The sequence below is a fragment of the Bos indicus genome, chromosome 20, assembly GCF_029378745.1.
Source record: "Bos indicus isolate NIAB-ARS_2022 breed Sahiwal x Tharparkar chromosome 20, NIAB-ARS_B.indTharparkar_mat_pri_1.0, whole genome shotgun sequence".
Lineage (NCBI taxonomy): Eukaryota > Metazoa > Chordata > Mammalia > Artiodactyla > Bovidae > Bos > Bos indicus.
Window position 1 is genome coordinate 28,264,612 of NC_091779.1, and position 22,302 is coordinate 28,286,913.

At 37.8% G+C, this 22,302-nt stretch overlaps 1 protein-coding gene across 2 annotated transcripts in view; it reads right to left on the minus strand.

Moving 5' to 3' along the window:
• Positions 1–22,302, minus strand: part of PARP8 (poly(ADP-ribose) polymerase family member 8) — a 196,743-nt gene that overhangs the window by 45,813 nt on the left and 128,628 nt on the right. For both annotated transcript variants that reach the window (XM_019982970.2, XM_019982969.2), the window contains exons 11-15: positions 14,017–14,083; positions 9,282–9,407; positions 7,877–8,441; positions 6,335–6,385; positions 6,144–6,239 (exon numbers count right to left, since the gene is read on the minus strand). In XM_019982970.2, coding sequence (XP_019838529.2) covers positions 6,144–6,239; positions 6,335–6,385; positions 7,877–8,441; positions 9,282–9,407; positions 14,017–14,083 — 905 coding nt within the window. The remainder of the gene's footprint in view (positions 1–6,143; positions 6,240–6,334; positions 6,386–7,876; positions 8,442–9,281; positions 9,408–14,016; positions 14,084–22,302) is intronic.

The window sequence follows — 22,302 nt, forward strand, 5'->3', positions numbered from 1 at the left end:
AAAATATTTATGTTTTAACTAAAAGTTTTTTGGCGAAATTATTTAGTTTGACCTGTTATGTCAAAACTTGCAACGTTAATTTCTGCAAAATGGATTTGGGGGGAGAAAATTGGCTATGCTTTTTCATTCATTCTCTAAATATTAAGGTATGAAGGTCAGACATAAATATAAGAAGACCTACCTGTTTTCCTCTTAGGTAAAATGGGACATATCTAGGTTTACCCACATACTCAGTTTCTCAAGATTGGTCTTGGGAGTGCCTTAAGCTATGACCAAACTATGAGTATTGTTAACTTTACTAACTCTTAAGGTTCTTTGTAACAAGAATCTTAGTTACAAACATTTGTCTAAGGTCCACAGCAAAACTGGGTACAAAAATGATTAGATTCATGGGTTTCTTTGACTTGACTTTAGTGGGATGGAGCATTATTCTCAAGAGGTGACAGGAGAATCTCAGGCCTGATAACACAAAGCAAGTAATGTGGCACATTTCCACAGGGCAGGAGAAGAAAACAAGATCATAATTCTTTTATCACATGCTAATGTGGGAAACAAGAAAGTCTGTTAACCCAGGACACAGGGAACACACACCCAGTGTCACTGACAAAGTTCCAACTTCGTCGGGACACTAAGCCACGCAACCATGTGAGTGGTTTTCTCCAATAGGATTCAGCAGCTCACATACAGGGCTCAGAGAAGACAAACACCTGCATTGATCCAAGAATGGGGCTTAAGGTGAGTATAACAAAAAGACAAGGGCACTAGGAATTTACAGGCTGATAAAAACAGTGGTGATTCTGGCAGTAAATCCTCCTTTTCCTCTTTGGCAAACACACTTGATGAAGTCCAAAATCAACATTCTAAAGCATCACCAAAACAGTCTACTGTATTAACACTCGAGTTGATTCCAAAATCAACTAGTGATTTGGTTTTGGTTTGGTTTTCTGATGGGATTGCAGACCATACTGCCAAACTGAAATTCTGGGACTCGGAACAACCCACCTGATAATGTGAGTTTTATGCAAATCTAAAGTATCACATGTCAGAACCCACCTGAGAGTGATATTTATAACCTTTGTAAACAAAAGAGAAAATCAGAGCCTTGTGGTATTTCTAAATAAGTAGTTTAGTTCCTCATGTTGCAAAAGTGTGACAAGCTTGCCTAGACCTCTGAGGAAAGTGACAGAACAGGAAATTAGTGACTAAAATTTTAGGACATTTGGGAAATAGGAGTAAATGGAGACTTATGTCATTTAAAAAACAATCAGGCTTGAAGAAAAGAGAAAAAAGTGAGAAACAGTTTGAATTTTGACAGAGAAATCTAACAAATGTAACAAACGTGAGGCAGAAAATCTATGGGAACAATTCTATCTAACCATTTAATCACCCATGGGGCTATAACGTCTCTTTTTTATAGCTTGGGGATTTACTGCAGTTTTTAATGTGTTACATGGGCTGAGAATAAGTGACCAATGAGTCCATTTATTGATTACTATCCATAGGAAATTACATTTATAAAAATTGTTATATATTATTGAAATGAATCACTATACATTATTGAAATTATAGCAAAATACATTGCAATGGAAATATAAGAAATAAAAAATGAATATGCCTGATTTAAGTGAAATATCTGTTTAATACAACAAGGAGGTATTCTGTTTACTTTTCTTCCTTTGAATATGAGATGTTTCTCTATTTTCATTTCCTGATCTGATTTCATGTGTTACTTATCTTACTATTTAAGAAAGTAAGGTTTCTGATTTCCTTAGATATCAGCCTGAATTACAGCAACATAAAACCTCTTGATAAACTATATTTATTTAAAAATGTTGTCTTCACTTTTATGAAAACATTTCCCTTTCTAGAAATAGACAGCATACTTAACTGGTGCAGAAAGACAGAGATAAAGTAAAAGAGAACTTGGAGGAAGGCACAGAGAATACTAATATCAACCACGATCTTTCTATCACCTATTATTGGAATGAACTGCCAGTAAGTAAACTGAGAAGAGCAAACTCCCAACACCAAGTGTAGTCAATTTCCAGGACGTGAAAGTAGTCAGTTCAAGTATGTAAGTCAAGAGTAGCATTATGATTGAGAACCATGGCCTTGGTGCCATTCTGCCAGGATTCAAATCCTGTCCCTATCAATTACTAGCATTGTGACATTAAAAAAAATTACTGTTTTCCTCATCTATAAAGCAGGCGTAGTAATACCCATCCTCAGAAGGTTATTATAAGGATTAAATAAGATAAGCCATGCAGTGAAAGTTGCTCAGTCATGTCTGACTCTTTGCAACCCCATGGTCTGTACAGTACATGGAATTCTCCAGGCCAGAACACTGCAGTGGGTAGCCTTTCCCTTCTCCAGGGGATCTTCCCAACCCAGGGATGGAACCCAGGTCTCCTGCATTGCAAGCAGATTCTTTACCAGCTGAGCCACAAGGGAAGCCCAGCTTCCAGGGAAGATCCATGTAAGGCACTTCAAAAATACGATTACAAAAAAACACACCAAAAAGCTTATGCTATTAATAACATGACTATTATATTCTGCAATGAAAATATTATTGCCATGGATTAAGAAATAAATCAAGGTCCACAGATGCACAATGACAAACAAAAGAAAGATGAGCCTTCTTAGTGGGATAAATGAACATGATAAAATGATTCTTTCTCCTTTCAGCATAACTATACATTTCTGTGTATCGAATAAAAATAACAATCTTGTACAAATCTTTACTAAAATAAATGCTGAGTCAGTTAATTTGGTTTCAGAATAGCAATATATCTCTTTGAGAGGAATAACTGTTAAAAATAGCATATGAGGGGCAAGAAAAACTTTTTTTATATGTTTTCCAAAAACAATAAAATGAAACAAATATATCATAAAACCTGACAGACAACTGTGCTCATTAATGGCTGTATATACGTTTTTATTACATAAATCTTGAAAGGCAAAAGTGTTCTAATAAAACTACCTGTTTCCAGGCTTTATAATTTATCTTTTCAAACACATATGATAAATTTCTCTTAAAAAGTGCAACAGACTCTAGCATAGTGCCTTATACTCATAAAGCATTTAATAAATGTTGGTGGTGCAGTTTTGAAATTGGACACAATCAGGTTCAAAGTTCAGCTTCCAGTCACACAGCTGAGGAGGATACTAAAGAAACTGCCTACCCTCTTTGAATCTTAATCTCCTTGGTTGCACCATGGGCATAAAAATACCTAAACCACAGAGTTCTGTGAAAATCAAACAAGGAAGTAATATGCAAAATACCTCGGGCTCCCCAGGTGGCTCAGTGGTAAACAATCTGCCTGCCAACGCAGGAGACGCAGGTTCAACCCCTGGGTCAAGAAGATCCCCTGGAAAAGGGAATGGCAATCCACTCCAGGATTCTTGCCTGGTCAATCCCATGGATAAAGGAGTCTGGTAGGCTACAGTCCTGGAGAAGGCGATGACATTCCACTCCAGTACTCTTGCCTGGAAAATCCCATGGACGGAGGAGCCTGGTAGGCTGCAGTCCACGGGGTCGCGAAGAGTCGGACACGACTGAGCGGCTTCACTTTCACTTTTCACTTTCATGCACTGGAGAAGGAAATGGCAACCCACTCCAGTGTTCTTGCCTGGAGAATGCCCGGGACGGGGAGGGCCTCGTGGGCTGCCGTCTCTGGGGTCGCACAGAGTCAGACACGACTGAAGCGACTTAGCAGCAGCAGCAGGCTACAGTCCATGGGGTAGGACAGAGTTGGACGTGACTAAGCGACTGAGCATGCACTCAAGCATGCAAAATATCTACCCAGAGTATCTGGCACATGGTGCATAAATCATCTGCAAATAGATATCATTTTAGTATTTCCTGTCTAATCTGGATACCTTCTATTATTTCTTTCTTCTTAATTGCCTGGCTAGAACCTCTAGTAAAATGTTGATTAGAAGAGGCACAAAATTCACACTTCAGATTAGAAAACTCACACTTCTTGATTCCAAACTTCCTACAAAGCTACAGTAATTCAGATAGTATAGTACAGTGAACAAAATCAAGAGTCCAAACTCACACATCTATGGTTAAATCATTTTCCACATGGGAGACAATATCATTTAATGAGGCCAGAATAGTCTTTTCAACAAATGGTGCACAGACAACTAGATATCCACATGCAAGAGAAGGAATCTGAACCTCTCTTCATACCATAAACAACAATTAACTCAATGTCTTACATGTAAGATACAAACTATAAAACTCTTAGATGTAAGATACAAACTATAAAACTCTTAGAAGGAAATATAGGCATACATCTTTGTTACCTTGGATTAGGCAATACCTCAATTGATAAATCTGGATTCTACTAACATTAAAAGTTTTGTTTGTCACAGGACACTGTCAAGAAAAAGAAAACCCACAAAACAGGAGAAAATACCTGCAAATCATATCTCTGATAATGATCTAGAATTCAGAATATATAAAGAACTCTTGAAGTGAAGTGAAAGTTGTTCAGTAGTATCTGACTCTGATTCATGGACTATACAGTCCATGGAATTCTCCAGGCCAAAATACTGGAGTGGGTAGCAGTTCCCTTCTCCAGGGGATGTTCCAGACCCAGGGATTGAACCCAGGTCTCCCACACTGCAGTGGGTTCTTTACCAGCTGAGCCACAAGGAACTCTTAGAACTCACTACAGAAAGCAAACAATCCAGTTAAAAAATGGGCAATGGATTTAAAGAGATTTCTCCAAAGAGGACATACAAATGGCCAATAAGCACATAAAGAGAAGCTCAAAGCATTAGTCATTAGCAAAGGACAAAGCAAACCACTATGAGCTACAACTTCACAATTCATAGGATGGTTATAGTTGGAGGAAAAAAGAGGTGAATAGCAAGTATTGGTGAAGATGTGGAGAAACTTGAACCCCATCATACGCTGCTGTTAGAAATCTAAAGTGGCACAGCCACTGTCAGAAATAGTTTGCTAGTTCCGGAAACAGTTAGACAGAGTCAACACAAGTCTCCAGCAATTCCATTAACTGATGAATGGATAAACAAAAGTCACATAGCTGTATAATGGAGTATTATTCCACCATTAAAGGAATAAATTATGAGACACACTATATAGAACCTCAAAAACATTTTACTACAAAGTGAAAAAAATGGCCACATAACATATAATTTAATGTCCATTCGTATGAAATTTCTAAAATAGGCAAATTCATAGAGACAGAAAATATATTAGTAGTTGCCAGAGGATGAGGGGAAGGGAAGATTGGGAGTTATTACTAACATTTATGGGGGTTCTTTTTTGGGGTAATAGAATTATAGAAAGTAGTATTCTGGAATTATAGAAAGTAGTCATAATTGCACAAAATTGAGAATATAAGTAAAAAAAAAACACTGAATTGTACACATTAAAACAATGAACTGTTTATTTATACAAATTTTATCTCAATAAAAAAACTGCAAAAAATTTTTAATTGGATAATTATCCCCCAAAATACCATTTACACATTGATTATTTCCATACTTCCTTAATAATGCCACAAATGTGTGAGTAGACATTTTTAAAAAAATCTTTATTTCTGATTCTACTATATATACCTCTTCTAATTGGAATAAGGACTACCCATTTCCCTCTATGTTAAATATCTTACTCTTTTTCTTCTGTTTTTTTTTTTTTTTTTCCCAAACTGCATGGCTGGTGGGGCCTTAGTTCCTCGACCAGGGATTGAACCCAGGCCCGTTGCAATAAAAGCATGGAGTCCTAACCACTGAACTGCGAGGGAATACCTCCTACATTAAGTATTGTAGATTGAGTGGTTTTGAAAAAAAAAAACGGTGTTTACAAGTTTACATATATATACATATCAATATGGATGGACACAGAGATATATAAAGACAGACCAACAGCAAGATGATAGGCGCATGTAAGAAATACAGTTAAGAAATATTTTCCTAAATTGAAATTGCTTGTTATCTTTCACAGAGTCCTTCAGAAATAGTGATACATTTGTCAAAACTATACAACTTTGTGTATTAAATAATTGACTCCATAGAGAGCATTTACTGTAAATGCAATTATTTACTTGTTTATATCTTAACCTTCTTCATTTCTGTTCTAAACCAACATTCCACCAGTGAGAACTTACCCTAAGCATGGGGCCATTCTGAAACACATGTGGTTCATCACAAACCACACAGTACTCATTCAACACAGGGATCCGCTGTTCAGCAAACTCAATTGTCTGAATAAGACAATAAAGAGAAAGAATTAAGTCAAGTTCAAGAAGGATTTGAAAACCCACTAAAGGCTAAACTATTTCAGGGGCTTGGCTCATACCTGCACTAGGAAGCCACGGTCTCGTATTGGAATGCATTTGGCACCATTTGGCTATAAGAAGCAAAGTAAAAAGAAAATGCTTTTTAATTAGGAAAAATATATAAATTATAGTGTTTTACTTTTGCAAGAATGAATGCAGATGTGATTTTCTAAGGTTACCTGTAAGTGAATCAAATCACTGATTATGACACTAAGATTTTAGAATTTATTATAACGCTCTTTCCACCATTATTATTGCAATCTTTGTTTAAACTAAATGAATTGCATTCTTAATTTCTGATCTTCTAGTAAAAATGACTGGCATCTCTAAATGATCACAAAAACTTGCTGTCTCTGTCCCTGATCACTGAACGTTCCCACTTCCTCATTTAGACTATTCAATCTCATTTTACAACTAGATAGAATTATTCCTCCAAGGATGTGTGAAAGAGGTACAATTCCTCCAAGCTACTGAAAGGGGTAGAATATTAAACTACCATATTATGCTCAACATAATACGGTAGGACGTATTATGGGAGGACACGAAGACATTTTCTTTCACAGAATATCTGAAATTATCTTTCTTGAATGAAACTAACTATGGGGTTCTTTCTACTATGTAACTCTGACAAAATTCATTTTCTGTATGTCTTTGATAGTTTTGAGAAGATATGGGCTTTTAGGGATGTCCACCTAAAACTACCAACATAGCCAAATATATTTTCTTCACACAAAATTTCACGGTATAGTTTACAACGTAATTTCAGAAATATATCTATACAAGAGCACCACAAACACACACACACACACACACCAATTTACTAAAAGCAAAGAAAACTTTTGGTCAGTTATTTTATGTAATTATAAATAAGATAGGTCTGCTTCTTTATCTGAAGCTGGCTATAATGCTAATCACTCTAGAGGCAAACTTTGTGTAAATCTGATTCCCAGTAAATACCACCCAAAGTACTTAAGTTTTAAAACAATCTCCCGCCAGCCCCATCTTCACCACAAAACAGCTTCAGGATAAAGCAATTTCAGTTTTATAAAGCAGACACTGAGAGCAGCTTGAAGTAACGCTCTGGGATACAGCGGTTAACTCTTACTTCACTCTGCAAGTTCACAGGCAAAGCGCTCTACTTATGCACGACAGCAAGGACACCACTCTGAATCTTTAGACAAACTGACTTCCACGACTTATGTGAGTAAACTAGAGATTAGATAAACCTGCTTAATTAAACATTAAAAATGCTATGCTTGCTTTGTGAATTCAATGGACTTCTATTTTTAGGAGCATTCATTCCCATGACAGGAATCTGGACTAGACCTCACATCCACAGGAACGTTTATTTTTCCAGAATCAAAATGAACATTCCAGTACTAGCTACAAATGTCTGGTATGCAAAGGAATATTCAAAAGAAGAAAAAAAAATAGTAAATCTTCAAAACCCAAAACAAAACCGTGCGTCTTTGACCAGACCTTTGCAACACAAACACACTCACAAAACCCTCTCCTGCCCCTTGGCTAACATCTAAGAACTCAAGATGAAAATATGTACGCACAGCAGGCTGGGAAGATGAAGATGACGATGGTGTTAAGATACCAATGAGCCCTGAGGTAAGAGAGAGCCTCCTGCCCTCTGCGTTGGGTTCCTTGAAAAGCTCCGTTTTGGATGACTTGGGGGCACTGGAGTAAGACTTGCTGAGCAACTTGTGATTCTTGAGTCCGTATAATTCTTCCATTCTGAGGTTACTGGAGTAAGACCTGCTTAACAGTTTGTGAGGCTTCAGGCTGGCATTGTGCTCACAGCGCGGGTCTCCGGAACAAGAGCGGGTCAAGAGTTTGTGCGACTTGAGAGCAAGGCAGTCCTCCTGCTTGACGGCTGCAGAGCAGGGACGGTTCAAGAGTTTGTGCGACTTAATGGTTGTCACTGCCTGCTCAGCCCGGGGGTCGCTGGACAGCGAGCGACCGAAGGTCCTGTGTGGCTTCGGGGCGCACACGTCCTCCGTCTTGACGGTGCTGGAACAAGTCCTCCGCAGTAGCTTGTGCGTCTTGGAGATCCCGTCCTGCTCCGATTTCAGTTTAGATTTGCTTTTTCCACAACCAGGGGGAGGATAACTTGGCGACCTTCGAAATCGAACAGTTAAACAGTTAACAGGGCAAATCGTGAGTGTAGCAGACCGTGGAGAACACCTGTTGGGCTCCATCAACTCAACTGTGCTACAAATACCATCTCTTTTAAACCCAGCCTAGCCAGTGAAAACTGAAACCAGAAGTATGTACCGAAAGATCACAGGGACTGAATTCTATGTTACCTGGAAAGCAAAAAAAAGGATTGATTGTCCAGTTTTTTTTTGTTTTTTTTTTTTCCCCTCCTACCTATTCTAGAGGCCTATAAAGCTGTGGTCCCTAACCTTTTCGTATCAGGAACAGTTTCGTGGAAGAAACTTTTTTCATGGACCTGGGAGTGTGGGGGTTTCAGGATGGTTCAAGTGAGTTACATTTATTGTGCAGTTTATTTCTATTTTGTGGCAATCTCAGGATATTCCACCTTGACTTTAAGGTTAAGGATTGAAAACCCTCTGAGAATCTTAATGTCACCAATGATCTGACAGGAGCTCAGGTGGTTATGCTAGTGACAGGGAATGACTGTAAATACATATGAAGCTTCACTTACTAGCCTGCAGCTCAGGGACCATTTGAGGACCCCTGCTATACAAAGGACTAATTTTGGTAGGGAAACTCTATGGAATTAGAAACCAAAAGAAATGTAATTTTAGTAAATTTAACCACTGTAAAAAACACAAACTCAAAACACAGAAATGAGTAGCTATGCTTTTTGATTTGTTCTTTAAAGTCATAAAGAAAATAAACAGATGCCGAGAGTGTAGAAGGAACGCGCTGAACTAAATAACCATGGACGGTGCTGCATTTCAGTAAGACGAGGGGAAGATGTCTATTACCCACCTGCGCAAGGTTGAAAATAAATGCAGGGGAGACTTGACTTTCTTCTCTGACAGCTTCTTATTGTGCAGGCAATTGGATTTTTCTTTGCTCTGCTTCCACTGTTGTGTAACAAATGTCTGCATGATTCTGTCAAACCAAAGATAAGTGTGTTGTCACAGTTCCCAGGTAATTTACTATCAGATTTCTGTATAGATTATGGAGAGAATGCATTTATCAAAGGAAAATAAATGCATGGTGATTAGAGAGAATTTAATTTTGAACCATACAAGATGATTTCATGTGTAGGAAAACATCCTATAGAAAATTTCTAGTGATTTTACTGTGTTGCAATTAATAATTAATTACTGTGACATAATTAAAAATACAAGTGATTAATTGTTAAAAGGTAAAAGAATAAGGATATAAAGAGATTTATAAGGACACTCTCTAGGATCAACACCTTTAGCTTTGGTGGCAAAAGAAAAGTCTGAAATATTTTGTAGGTGCCAGCCACATAGGTTTAAAAATGATTTTTGTTAGTAATTATGATGAAGATACAAATAAACTTTTTCTTTTTACTTGATTTGTTTATGTAGTTTTCTTCCTGAAAAGGAAACCAAAATGAAACTACAAAATTCTAAGCAAAAATAAGCTGTGCAAAACTAACTTTATGGAGAATAAGCAGATCAGCAAATTTTATGTTCAGCACAGCCCCATTCACTTGAAAATATGCTGTATTTTTTTTTCTTTTAATGATGAGCCTCTAAGAATTTTCAGTTCCTATCATAAGGCAGGAATTTGGTAACTTCTGACCTCAATATTTTCTAAATCAAGACCATGTCATCGCTGTTTTGCAGTAAAAAATTCTAGAATGTCAACTGCGGATTTAAGACGTGGCCTTATTTTCTGAGATGGGTCCCAGGCTGTGACAGTTTCTCTGGATCCCACCTCTCCAGTGGCCCTGGAGGAGGGTTCCTTAGCTGATATTGAAGTAGAGAAGAAATTTTACAATAAACATTGTGTGCAAGAGATTAAACATTTTCATTTTCTTTTTAAAGTCAATTCAGCACTGCCTGCTTTTCCTGCTGTTTTCAGTTATTTCTAACACAGATTGCTTTTGGACCAGGAAATGGTACCAGGATCTACCACTGACAATAGGCCAGGGTGTAAAGGAGGAACTTTATTTACAAATCTTTTTTCCTCCTTCTACACATTTCATAAGTAAGGTAAGGACGTGAAATTTGTCCAGGTTTAGCTGGATGGTAAGTGGCAGAGCTGTAATACCTATGTAATCCGATACAGATGAATCTATGTTAACATGTTATTCAAAAGGGGCAGGTGTGCCTCTTAATACTAGGCTGATTATTCATTTACCAAATTAACACAGATTGCCAGAAACTACATCACTCAGACTTACTACCCCAACTTTGTAAATTCAGAGGAAATATGGAATTATGGGGGGGCGGTGTTTATAGCTATAGAGGTAGTGAGGAAGAAGGGGGTAAAACTGCAGTCACAATCAATGATGCATGACTTCAAATTTGCAGTATATCCCTCCCAGAGATCAGAACAGAAAACCAAGGTTTTATTTCCCACTTAATTTTTGAAGATATTTTTCTCCTAAGATTTTAGCAAAATTTAAATGCAATAGAACAGCAGGGTCATCGTTTTCCCCTTTTCTTAACCTGAAGTCCCCAGTGACACCACCCTTGGTACCAGGCAGAATTGAATTCTTTTCCTCCTATGAAAAATTGCCATTCCTGTGTACCATTCCCTAAGAAATCTAACACGTGCTTCTCTGATTCTCAACAGACTAACCGGAACAAAACACAAGTCAAAGAGCTAAAATTGTTCTCACTTTCACATAACATTAGCATTCTAAAGTGTGACTTCAACATCTTAAACTAGTAATTCTTAAACTTGGACACCCAAATCCCTACCTATTCTTGGATTTGAAAGGGAGGAGTTAACTATCTCTGTAAGTAATTCAATATGGTGTTTCATTTCAATGGTAATTTGAAATATACAATGTGAGTACATTTAGTATAATGGACACTCCCTTAAAATAGATATTTCAGTGCTCATACTGGTGTTTGAGTTACTGGCACTAAGAAGAGCTATTACAACTGCCATTGGCTGATGATAAAAAGAAGGGAAGAGACTTCAGGGTAAATTATACATTCACATCAAGTGAAGACCAGAGGATGTCACAGTCAGCTATTCGAACAAAGATTCCAGGGTAGTTCAGATAGAGAAATGGGAGTATACATGGGCAATGTGATGATTTTCTACATGCTGATTTCAAAAGAAATGTGCACCACTGTAACCAGTACTGCGTTCAAACTGTGGTGGTGAAACAGCTGGAGCGAAATGACATCATCCATCAAGTTAAATTCCTGTATTAATTTGAAATGTGAGTTTTTATTGCAATTTACACATCAGTTATAAATTGAATTTTGGTTTATAAATTTGAACGCAACATATGAATAATTTATACCATGCTTTATTTGTTATGTACTTAAGGCAATGCTGGAGATTCACAATGTACTTTTCCTTTTAAAAACAGCTTAAGCTTGATTAATGCCAATTGAACATAAAGTCATACAGAGTTTAAGAATATTTCCATAGTCTGTGATATGCTTAGCCTTTGACTAATAGATACCCTATTCAAGACTGATCACTATATTACATCTGTTTGGAGTTAGTATTTTTTCCTTCAGGCTCTTTTAATGACTTCACGTTTTCCCCAATATGTATTCAATGCTGAAAATATATTCCAAGCTTTATGAAGGCAAGGAGTATCTGGGACTGTATGAGAGACAGATTAGTGGGTGAATCAAAAATACTGATGTGAAATCAAATCCTTTGTGGAGAAATCTCCACCACTTTCTCAGTGTGTGAGCTTAAGCAAGTTGCTTAAACTGTTGGGGCCTGGGCTTCATCATCTAGGAAACATGAAGAGTAATAGTACCTGCCTGATAGGGTTGTTATGAAGGTCAAGGGTGGTAATATATATCACAATGCTAAGTACTTGACTAAAAAAAGCAGCACTGCATAAGCAAAGGCTGCAGCTCCTGCTGTTGTTGAGATTCTGTCTTACTGCCAGAAACACAAAAGATAAAGAATCACAGAAAAAGTTTAATGAGTATTTCTTATTTCCTGAGCAATAACAAAAGGCCTAGATTCTAAATCTGCCTTCCTAACTTGCTGTATGTTTCTGGAAAATAGCCTCTTTATATTTCAATTTCCTCTTATGACTTATTCTGAGAATGAGATCAGGTTTTGAATTTTATTATATATTATATTAGACTAGAAGATCACAGGAAAACCCAGTTATTTAAAATTAAGGAAAGAAACTAAATTAGACTAAAACTGATCAAGAGTCATGAAAAAAAAAGTTCAAGTTCATATACCAAACTGTCCACATTAACTAAAATCTATACATAAAAGTAAATAACTTTTCTGAAATGCTATTTCCTGGTGGATCAGTTGGTAAAGAATCTGCCTGCCAAGAAGGAGACCACCTGGAATATAGGAGACCTGTGTTTGATCCCTGGTCAGGAAGATCCCCTGGAGCAGGAAATGGTAACCCACTCCAGAAACCCCATGGACAGAGGAGCCTGGCAGGCTCTAGTCTATGGAGTCACAAGAGCTGGACATGACTCAGTGACTAAACATATTCTATAATGTGATTAAACAGTGAAGATAGAATACACATTTCCTTAATTTCTCAGGGTTGGGGATTATACACATCATTACTTCTTCTGAGCCCAAATGATGTACTCAAATGCCAGTACGGGTAGGAAGCTATTTCTACACTTCTGAAATTTTATGTTTCTTGTCTTGTTTGGACTAATGTCATTTCACTCTCCCCAAATATCTCTTAAGTGGCTTACACATGTACATAAAGTAGAACTCTGGACTTTGGGTGATAATCATAGTCAATATAGGTTCACAAGTTGTAACAAATGTGCCACTTGGTAGGAGACGTTGCTAATAGGGAACCTATGTATGTGTGGGGGCAGGAGGCAAGCTCAGTACCTTCCTCTCAATTTTGCTGTGAACCTAAAACCGATCTAAACAAGTAAAGTCATTAAATTAAGAATAAGTTTTAAAACTAAGGAGAAAACTGGTGAAGGAAAAAAAAAAATCATAGAGGGGTGGGAAGATGTGGCAAGGTGAGGTGGTACCTAACTTGAATGGCTTAACATAGAAGGCAGGCTCCATGCTTTGCTCCAAGACCTGTAACATACTGGCTTGAAAAACAAAGTCCAGTCAAAAAAACAAAGCCAATTAAGTTGGAAAAACATACCTAATTCAATACAGAAAACTGAGAAAATTTCTCTTCAGAGTCCTTAAAAAGAAAACACCACATAATATAAAGTGCTAAACATATGTTGTAAATTGAATTTCATTTCAAAGATGTAGAATTCTAAACATTAAGAGTTTACTTTCTGATTTTCACATGCCCACCTTCTCAGGTGGAAGGCAGGGTGTTGCAGAAATGAGAAAGGATCCTGGCTGGGGGGTGGGGGTGGGGGGGGTAGGGGGCGGGGCAGGTGGAATCTAGCCCAGTTCTAAAAGTGAGCTCTGCCAGCTAAATTATTGATGCACCTCTCAGCATCAGGATGAATTCCTCTCCTGAGGCATTTACTTCAAAGAGCTGTGCTGAATAAAAATGGGGCGGGGGTGGCAATCAAAATGAGAACTCAGTTCTCTTTAACAGAAATTTGCTTTCACTCATTGGAAAACTTACTTTTTCAGCTGATGTCCCAGACCAAATCTCTCTTTTGTGGAAATCTGAAAGACATCAACAGTGGGCACTGCAAAGGAAAAACAAAAAACCAGTCTAAATATTGAGCTGAAACTCAACTATCAGCCAGGAAAACGACTGAAAAGTAATATATATATTACTATGTGTGCGTAATATGTATATACACATACATACACATTTTAAAATAGTCTGCACACAATCCTACACATCGTTGCTTATGTTTTATACAGAGATTTTGGAGATCATTCTAGGTTGCTATTGCTGTTGTTGAGTCACTAAGCTGTGTCTGACTCTTTGCGACCCAATGGAATGCAGCACTCCAGGCTTCCCTGTCTGTCACTAGCTCTCAGAGTTTGCTCCAATTCACGTCCATTGAGTCAGTAATGCTATCTAACCACCTCATCCTCTGCCACTTTTTTGTCTTCTGTCTCCTGTTGCTTTCAGTCTTTTCCATCATCAGGGTCTTTTCCAGTGACTCAGCTCTTTGCATCAGGTGGCCAAAGTATTGGAGCTTCTGCTTTAGCATCAGTCCTTCCAATGAATATTCAGGTTTGATTGCCTTTAGGATTGACTGGTTTGATCTCCTTGCTGTCCAAGAGACTCTCAAGGGTCTATTCCAGCACCACAATTTGAAAGCATCAGTTCTTCAGTGCTCAACCTTCTTTATGAACCAATTCTCACATCTGTACATGACTACTGGAAAAACCATAGCTTTGACTACATGGACCTTTGTGGACAAAATGATGATCTTGCTTTTTAATACACTGTGAGGTTTGTCACAGCTCTCTGTCCATATTATACACTAACGTATAAATATATGTATATGTAAGTGTACAATATGTATAATAGTGATGATTTTCAAAAATATATATTAAGTGTATATAGCAATGTATATTACAGTTTGCACTCTATTCTTCAGGTGTAAGAAAGTACACACATAGATCTTTTTCTAGGAATAAAACAATGGAGAATGACAGTAAGGCATAGGGAGATTCACTTTTCACTGCACAGCATTGTGTGCTTAATGTTTTTATCAGATATATGCATTTCTGTAAATTAATAACTATGCTGCTTACGAAATTGATAACCACCAAAAGAGTCACTCACCATTCATTATTCACTGGTTTAAAGGGTATTTATTATGTTCCCTCTGTGCCAGCCACTATAGATAGAGCTGCAAAATACACAAATACAAATAGCCCTGCCCTTCTAAGCCTTAGGAAACAGGGGGAGACAGATAGAAAACAGATAAGAAAACAGACCAAACGTCACATAGTGATAAAGGCTCTGGATGAAAAGGGGGAGGGGGCTAAAGGTTAGGTGGGCACAAAAAGACTTCAGCATTAGATAATATGGCAGAAAGTAAACGGTCCTGGCCAGAGGAAACACAGGGCAGTGCCCGTAAGAAGAAATGTGCTTCACCATTCTAGGACCACCAAGGGGAGTCGGAGAGGAGTGAACAAGGTATCTCATTAGTAGAGGAGATGAGAGAAGGAGCACAGGCAGCTCCTTCCTTACAGGATCTTCTGTAAAGACCAAAGGTAGAAACCGGAAACTCAGCCCAGAACTTAGAGTACTTAAGGGAAGAGTATGGTAGCTTGGATTAGTGAAGGTGGGGAGCATTCTGGATTCACACTCTCTGGGAGATCTGACAGGTTTTGCTGATGGACTGAATTCAAAGTATCAGAAAAAGAATGGAGTCAAGGATGAATCAAAAGATTTTGGCTTGAGCAACCAGAAGTATAAAACTTACAAATTTCTGGGTAAAAGACTGCAGGAGAATCAGATCAGAGCAGTGGGGAAGATCGGCAATTTCACTCTGGATATTGTAAATTTGGGTGGGGAAGATCCCCTGGAAGAGGAAATGGCAACCCAACGCCAGTATTCTTGCCTGGAGAATCGCATGGACAGAGGAGGTTGGCAGGCTATAGTCCATAGAGTCGCAAAGAGTCAGACACAACTCAGCACCCACCCTCACTGTAAATTTGAAATGCTTGTTTGTCACTCAAGTGCAAAAGTTTAAGTAGGCTACTACAGAAATCCAGTATTTACACACTTGGATGAGAGAAACATGCTAAAGACATACATTTGGACGAGTCAGAACATATATGTATTTAAAGGCATGAGGCTGGATGAGAAACTATGAGTGAGTGTAGATGGAAGAGAAGTTAAGGATTCAGCCTGAGCCATCCAGTATCTAGAGGCTCCACAGAGAAGGTTGAAGAGGAACAGCTAGGAGCATGGAAGATCCAGAATGCTGCTGATATGGACATATGTTCACAAAAGTTTTCCAAGGAAGGGATAAACAATTGTTAGAATATGCTGCTAAGTTAATTAAGATGAAGACTCCAAATTGGTCATCGGGTCATTAAACAATAGTCAAGTCACTGGTGACGCTGACAAGAGCCCTGGTTGTGAAATGATGCATACAAAACACATCTACAGCAGATTCAAGGAGAAAAAGAAGGGGGAAAATGAAGTAAGTTAACAGAGACAAGTCTAATGAGGAAACTCAACAGTCATGGGAAGCAGAGTACTAGGGACTAAATGAAGAGTGATTTAAGGTCTAAAGGTGTCTGTTTTAAAAATGAGAGGACTTTTTTTTTTACTAATGGGAATCTTTTAGAAGAAAGAGACATACATGAACAGTATAAGAAGGAGAGAGAAGAGTGTGCTAATTTAGATGAAAGAGGATGGAAGCTAGTATGCAAATAAAAGATGACCTTGTACAACAGCAACGGTAGTACCATTCTTACAAACTGTGGCAATAACAGATCATTAGAATGAAGACTGTCTAATTATTATACATCCTCAGACCACACATGCTCCACACAGCAAAGCAGGCTGGTATCCCCAACTGCCTCACTCCCTGTCTTGGCCATTAGTCTGGGATACAAACACTCCACTGATCAAAGAAAACTGGTGCTAATCACCCATCAGTTTCTGTCCAGCAAACATTCTAATCCTTAACAGAGAATACTTAACTTCAATTCCATGCATCCCAAACCCAGTGCCATAGAAAAATGAATTTTAAAAATCCTAACTTGGAAACTCAGGGGAATTATTCTTTAAAGAAAAAGATGACAAAATTAGAACAGAGTGTGTTCTCTCTAAGATTTAAGAAGACACAATCTCTTCTCAGGCAGATGGAAAAAGAAACTGGGAAGATGGAGGCAGAAAAATGAAAGGGGCCTGGCTTTTAAAAATGCAGAAAAAAATTCAAAATGCACTAGAAGAACTGAAATCTTCACTGAAGATAATTGTATAAGACAAAGGGAGAAAGACAGAAGAGGTATAATACACACAACTATTTATCCAAAATATACAAATTACTCCTACAAATTAATAATACAAAGACCAAAACTTATTCATACTATGAATTAGCAGAAACTAAATGTCACAAATATTGACTCAATTAGTAGTATAAAATCTGAATGACCCCAAATTGTGGAATATACTGAAAGAGCTAACAAGATGTTACTTCCAAAAATATTCCAAAATTCAAGCGACAAAATTCATATACTATTAAAATTAATGCAATTAGCTACTGAAATGTATTTAATGTATTCAAATAAGATGTTAGTAATCAGTTAAATTGGATATACATGTATGGGGACTCTATACTAACTCTGCCATTTTTCTGTAAATCTGAAAATGCTTTAATTTTTTTAAATGTATTTAAAAGTAACAGATATTTGCTAGCCAAAATAATCAGCTAGAAAATAAAATGGAATATAAAAGACCCATTAAGCAAATAAACAAATGTGTGTGTGTACGCTCAGCCGTGTCCGACTCTTTGTGACCCCATGGACTGTAGCCCATCAGGCTCCTCTGCTCATGGAATTTTCCAGGCAAGAATATTGGAGTGGGTGTCATTTCCTTCTCCAGGAGTAAACAAATATTCAGGTATAAATTTAGCTAAAAGTAGTCTTTTAAGTAGACTATTAAGAGTAGAATCTACAAATACATAAATATAAAAGTAGAATCTACACGAAAATGACCCTTTACAGGAAAAGTAATAAATATCATAGAAATACTTATTCTCCCTAAATTAAAAGTTTACCTCAACTAAATTCCCCTCAAGGTACATTTCTGGGGACAAAAGAATGAGAAAGATAAACTACTAAAATATTTGTTGTTTTAAAAGGGAAGGTTATTCAGCTTTTCCTTGTTTCTCATAATTTAGGTTGGGAAAGCAATAAGTGAGGGTCATTCAAGGTAGGTGGAAATTATTCCAACTCTGATCATATAAATGTAGTGGTATCAATAATGAGATGATTTGCACAAGAAAACATTTTTAATAATGTTAGTTGTGTGTCACTTTAAACAAAAAGCAGCCGTGTCCTTGAGACCATAAACTAGACTTATACACCAGTAATTTTCAGAAGAATACACAGTACCATAAAAATCATAACAATCTTGTCTTTTTATTTAAAGTATATTTCCCCATGTACAATGAAAATAATCTTTAACTTCAAAGTGGATAAGGAGGTTATTTCTTCTCTTCTTATCATTTCTGTTCACTCACAGATACACTGTCAGATTAGCCCTGGCCAAATGTTATAGTTCAGATAAGTATTACTCATACATTCTCCAAACTGAGGAACAAATGCTCTTCAAAAAGAACTGTTAACTACGTCAGCCTAAACCTTGGATTTTTGCAAGTCATACATTTTTTGCAAGTTCATTTTACTATAAATGTTGATATTGTCAAAGACATTGCAAAACAATCTTCAAGAAACTCTTTCTCATCTATTTATTTGCTTGCAATGATCCAAGTAAACTAGGATAAACTCTGTTTTTTATAGAATAATAAATTATATGTTTCTTTTTAGTATCCTTGTCTCTAGGTTGGCCATCTATTTCATATTATTCCTAATTTTAAATCATATTCTTCCTTAAATTTCTCTCAGGAAAAAAACATAGTCTTTGGGTAAATTTACTAGTTAAGCTGACAAAGTGAGTCAATCGTCCTGAACAAGGCTTATCATAATCGCTGCATTTTAGAAACAGGAGAAACCCAGCAAAAGGACCAGAAACATGGAATAATGCCACCCTCATATGAGAGAACCTTTAAGCAAATTTTGCTACAAATGGAACAGATGGAACTAATCTTGTTGTTCAGTCACTAAGTCATATTCAACTCTCTGTGACTCCACAGACTGCAGCAAACTAGGCTTCCCTGTTCTTCAGTATCTCCTGAAGTTTGCTCAAATTCACGTCCGCTGAGTTGGTGATGACATTGAACAATCTCATCCTTTGCCACCCTCTTCTCCTTTTACCTTCAGTCTTTTCCAGCATCAAGGTCTTTTTCAATGAGTGGGCTCTTTGCATCAGGTGGCTAAAATATTGGAGCTTCAGTTTCAGCATCAGTCCTTTCAATGAATATTCAGGGTTGATATCCTTTAGGATTGACTGGTTTGATCTTTTCACAATCCAAGGAACTCTCAAGAGGCTTCTCCAGCAACACAATTCAAAAGCATCAATTCTTCGGCCCTCAGCCTTATGATCCAACTCTCACATCTGTACCTGAGTACTGGAAAAAACACAGCTTTAACTATATGGATATTTGCCAGCCAAGTGATGTCCTTGCTTTTTAATACACTGTCTAGGTTTGTCATATTTTTCCTTCCAAGGAGTAAGTATCTTTTAATTTCATGGCTGTACTACCACTCCGCAGAGATTTTAGAGCCCAAGGAAAGAAAATCTGTCACTGATTCCACTTTTTCCACTTCTATTTGCCATGCAGTATTGGGACTGAATGCCATAATTTTAGTTTTTGAATGTTGAGTTTTAAGCCAGCTTTTTCACTCTCCTCTTTTACCCTCATCAAAAGGCTCTTTAGTTCCTCTTCACTTTCTGCCATTAGAGTGGCATCATCTGTATATCTGAGGTTGTTATTACTCCCAGCAATCTTGATTCCAGTCTGTGCTTCATTTAGCCCAGCATTTTTCATGATGTGTTCTGGATATAAATTAAATAACCAAGATGACAAAATACAACTTTGTCCTTCTTTCCCAATTCTGAACCAGTCCGTTGTTCCATGTCTGGTTCTAACTGTTGCTTCCTGACCTGCATACAGGTTTCCCAGGAGACAGGTAAGGTGGTCTGGTATTCTCATCTCTTTAAGAATTTCCCACAGTTTGTTGTGATCCATACACTCAAGGTGCTTAGTCAGTGAAGCAGAAATAGATGCTTTTATGGAATTCCCTTGCTTTCTCCATGATCCAGCGAATGTTGCCAATTGGCTCTCTGGCTCCTCTGCCTTTTCTAAACACAGCTTGAACATCTGGAAGTTCTTGATTCATGTACTGCTCAAGCCTAGCTTGAAGGATTTTGAGCATAACCTTACTAGCACGTGAAATGAGCACAACTGTGTGGTAGTTTGAACATTGTTTGGCATTATCTTTCTTTGGGATTGGAATGAAAACCTTTTCCAGTTTTGTGGCCACTGCTGAGTTTTCCAAATTTGTTGACATACTGAGTGCAGCACCTTAACAGCATCATCTTTTAGGATTTGAAATAGCTTAACTGGAACTTTATCACCTCCTCTAGCTTTGTTGGTAGTAATGCTTCCTAAGGACCACTTGACTTCACACTCCAGGACGTCTGGCTCTAAGTGACTGATCACACCATTATGGTTATCCTAGTCATTAAGATCTTTTTTGTATAGTTCTTGTGACCCTTCTGAATCTCTTCTGATTCTGTCAGGTCCATACCTTTTCTGTCCTTTATCATGCCCATCCTTGCATGAGATGTTCCCTGGATATCTCCAATTTTCTTGCAGAGATCTCTAGTCTTTCCCATTTTATTGTTTTCCTCTACTTCTTTGCATTGTTCATTTAAGAAGGCCTTCTTATCTCTCCCCGTTATTCCCTGGAACTCTGCATTCAGTTGGGTATATCTTACCCTTCTCTTCCCTTGTTTTCAGCTTCTATTCTTTCCTCAGCTATGAGTAAGGCCTTCTCAGACAACCATTTTGCATTTCTTTATCTTTGGGATGGTTTTGGTCATTGTCTCCTGTACAATGTTGTGAATCCTTTATCCATAGTTCTTGAGGCACTTTGTTTGCCAGATCTAATCCCTTGAATCCATTTGTCACTTCCACTGTATAATCATAAGGGATTTGACTTAGGTTATACCTGAATGGCCTAGTGGTTTTCCCTGCTTTCTTCAATTTCCGTCTGAATTTTGCAAAAAGGAGCTCATGATCTGAGTCACAGTCAGCTCCCAGTCTTGTTTTTGCTGACTGCATAGAGCTTCACCAACTTAGGCTGCAAAGAATATAATCAATCTGATTTCAGTTACTGACCATTTGGTGATATCTGTGTGTAGAGCCATCTCTTTTGTTGTTGGAAGAGGGTGCTTGCTATGGCCAGTGCATTCTCTTGGCAAAACTCTGTTAGCCTTTGTCCTGCTTCATTTTGTACTCCAAGGCCAATCTTGCCTGTTACTCCAAGTATCTCCTGACTTCCAATTTTGCAATCCAATCTCCTATAGTGAAAAGGACATCTTTTTTGAGGTTAGTTCTAGAAAGTCTTTTAGGTCTTCATGGAACCAGTCAGCTGCAGCTTCTTGGCATCAGTGGTTGGGGCCCAGACTTGGATTACTGTGCTGTTGAACGGTTTGCTTAGAAACGAACAGAGATCATTCTGTCATTTTTGAGGTTACACACAAGTACTGCATTTCAGACTCTTCTGTTGACTATGAGGGCTATTCCATTTCTTCTAAGGGCTATTCCATTTCTTCTAAGGGATTCTTGCTCACTGTCAGTTCAGTTCAGTCGCTCAGTCATGTCCGACTCTTTGCGACCCCACTGACTGCAGCACACTAGGCTTCCCTGTCCATCACCAATTGCTGGAGTCTACCCAAACTCATGTCCATCAAGTTGGTAATGCTATCCAACCATCTCATCCTTTGTTGTCCCCTTCTCCTCTTGCCTTCAATCTTTCCCAGCATCAGAGTCTTTGCCAATGAGTCATTTCTTCACATCAGGTGGCCAAAGCATTAGAGTATCAGTTTCAGCATCAGTCCTTCCAAAGAATATTCAGGACTGATTTCCTTTAGGATGGACTGGTTTGATCTCCCTGCAGTCCAAGGGACTCTCAAGAGTCTTCTCCAATGCCACAGTTCAAATGTATCAATTCTTCAGTGCTCAACTTTCTTTATGTTTATAGTCCAACTCTCACGTCCATACATGACTACTGGAGAAAACATAACTTTGACTAGATGGACCTTGCGGGAAAATAATGTCTCTGCTTTTTAATA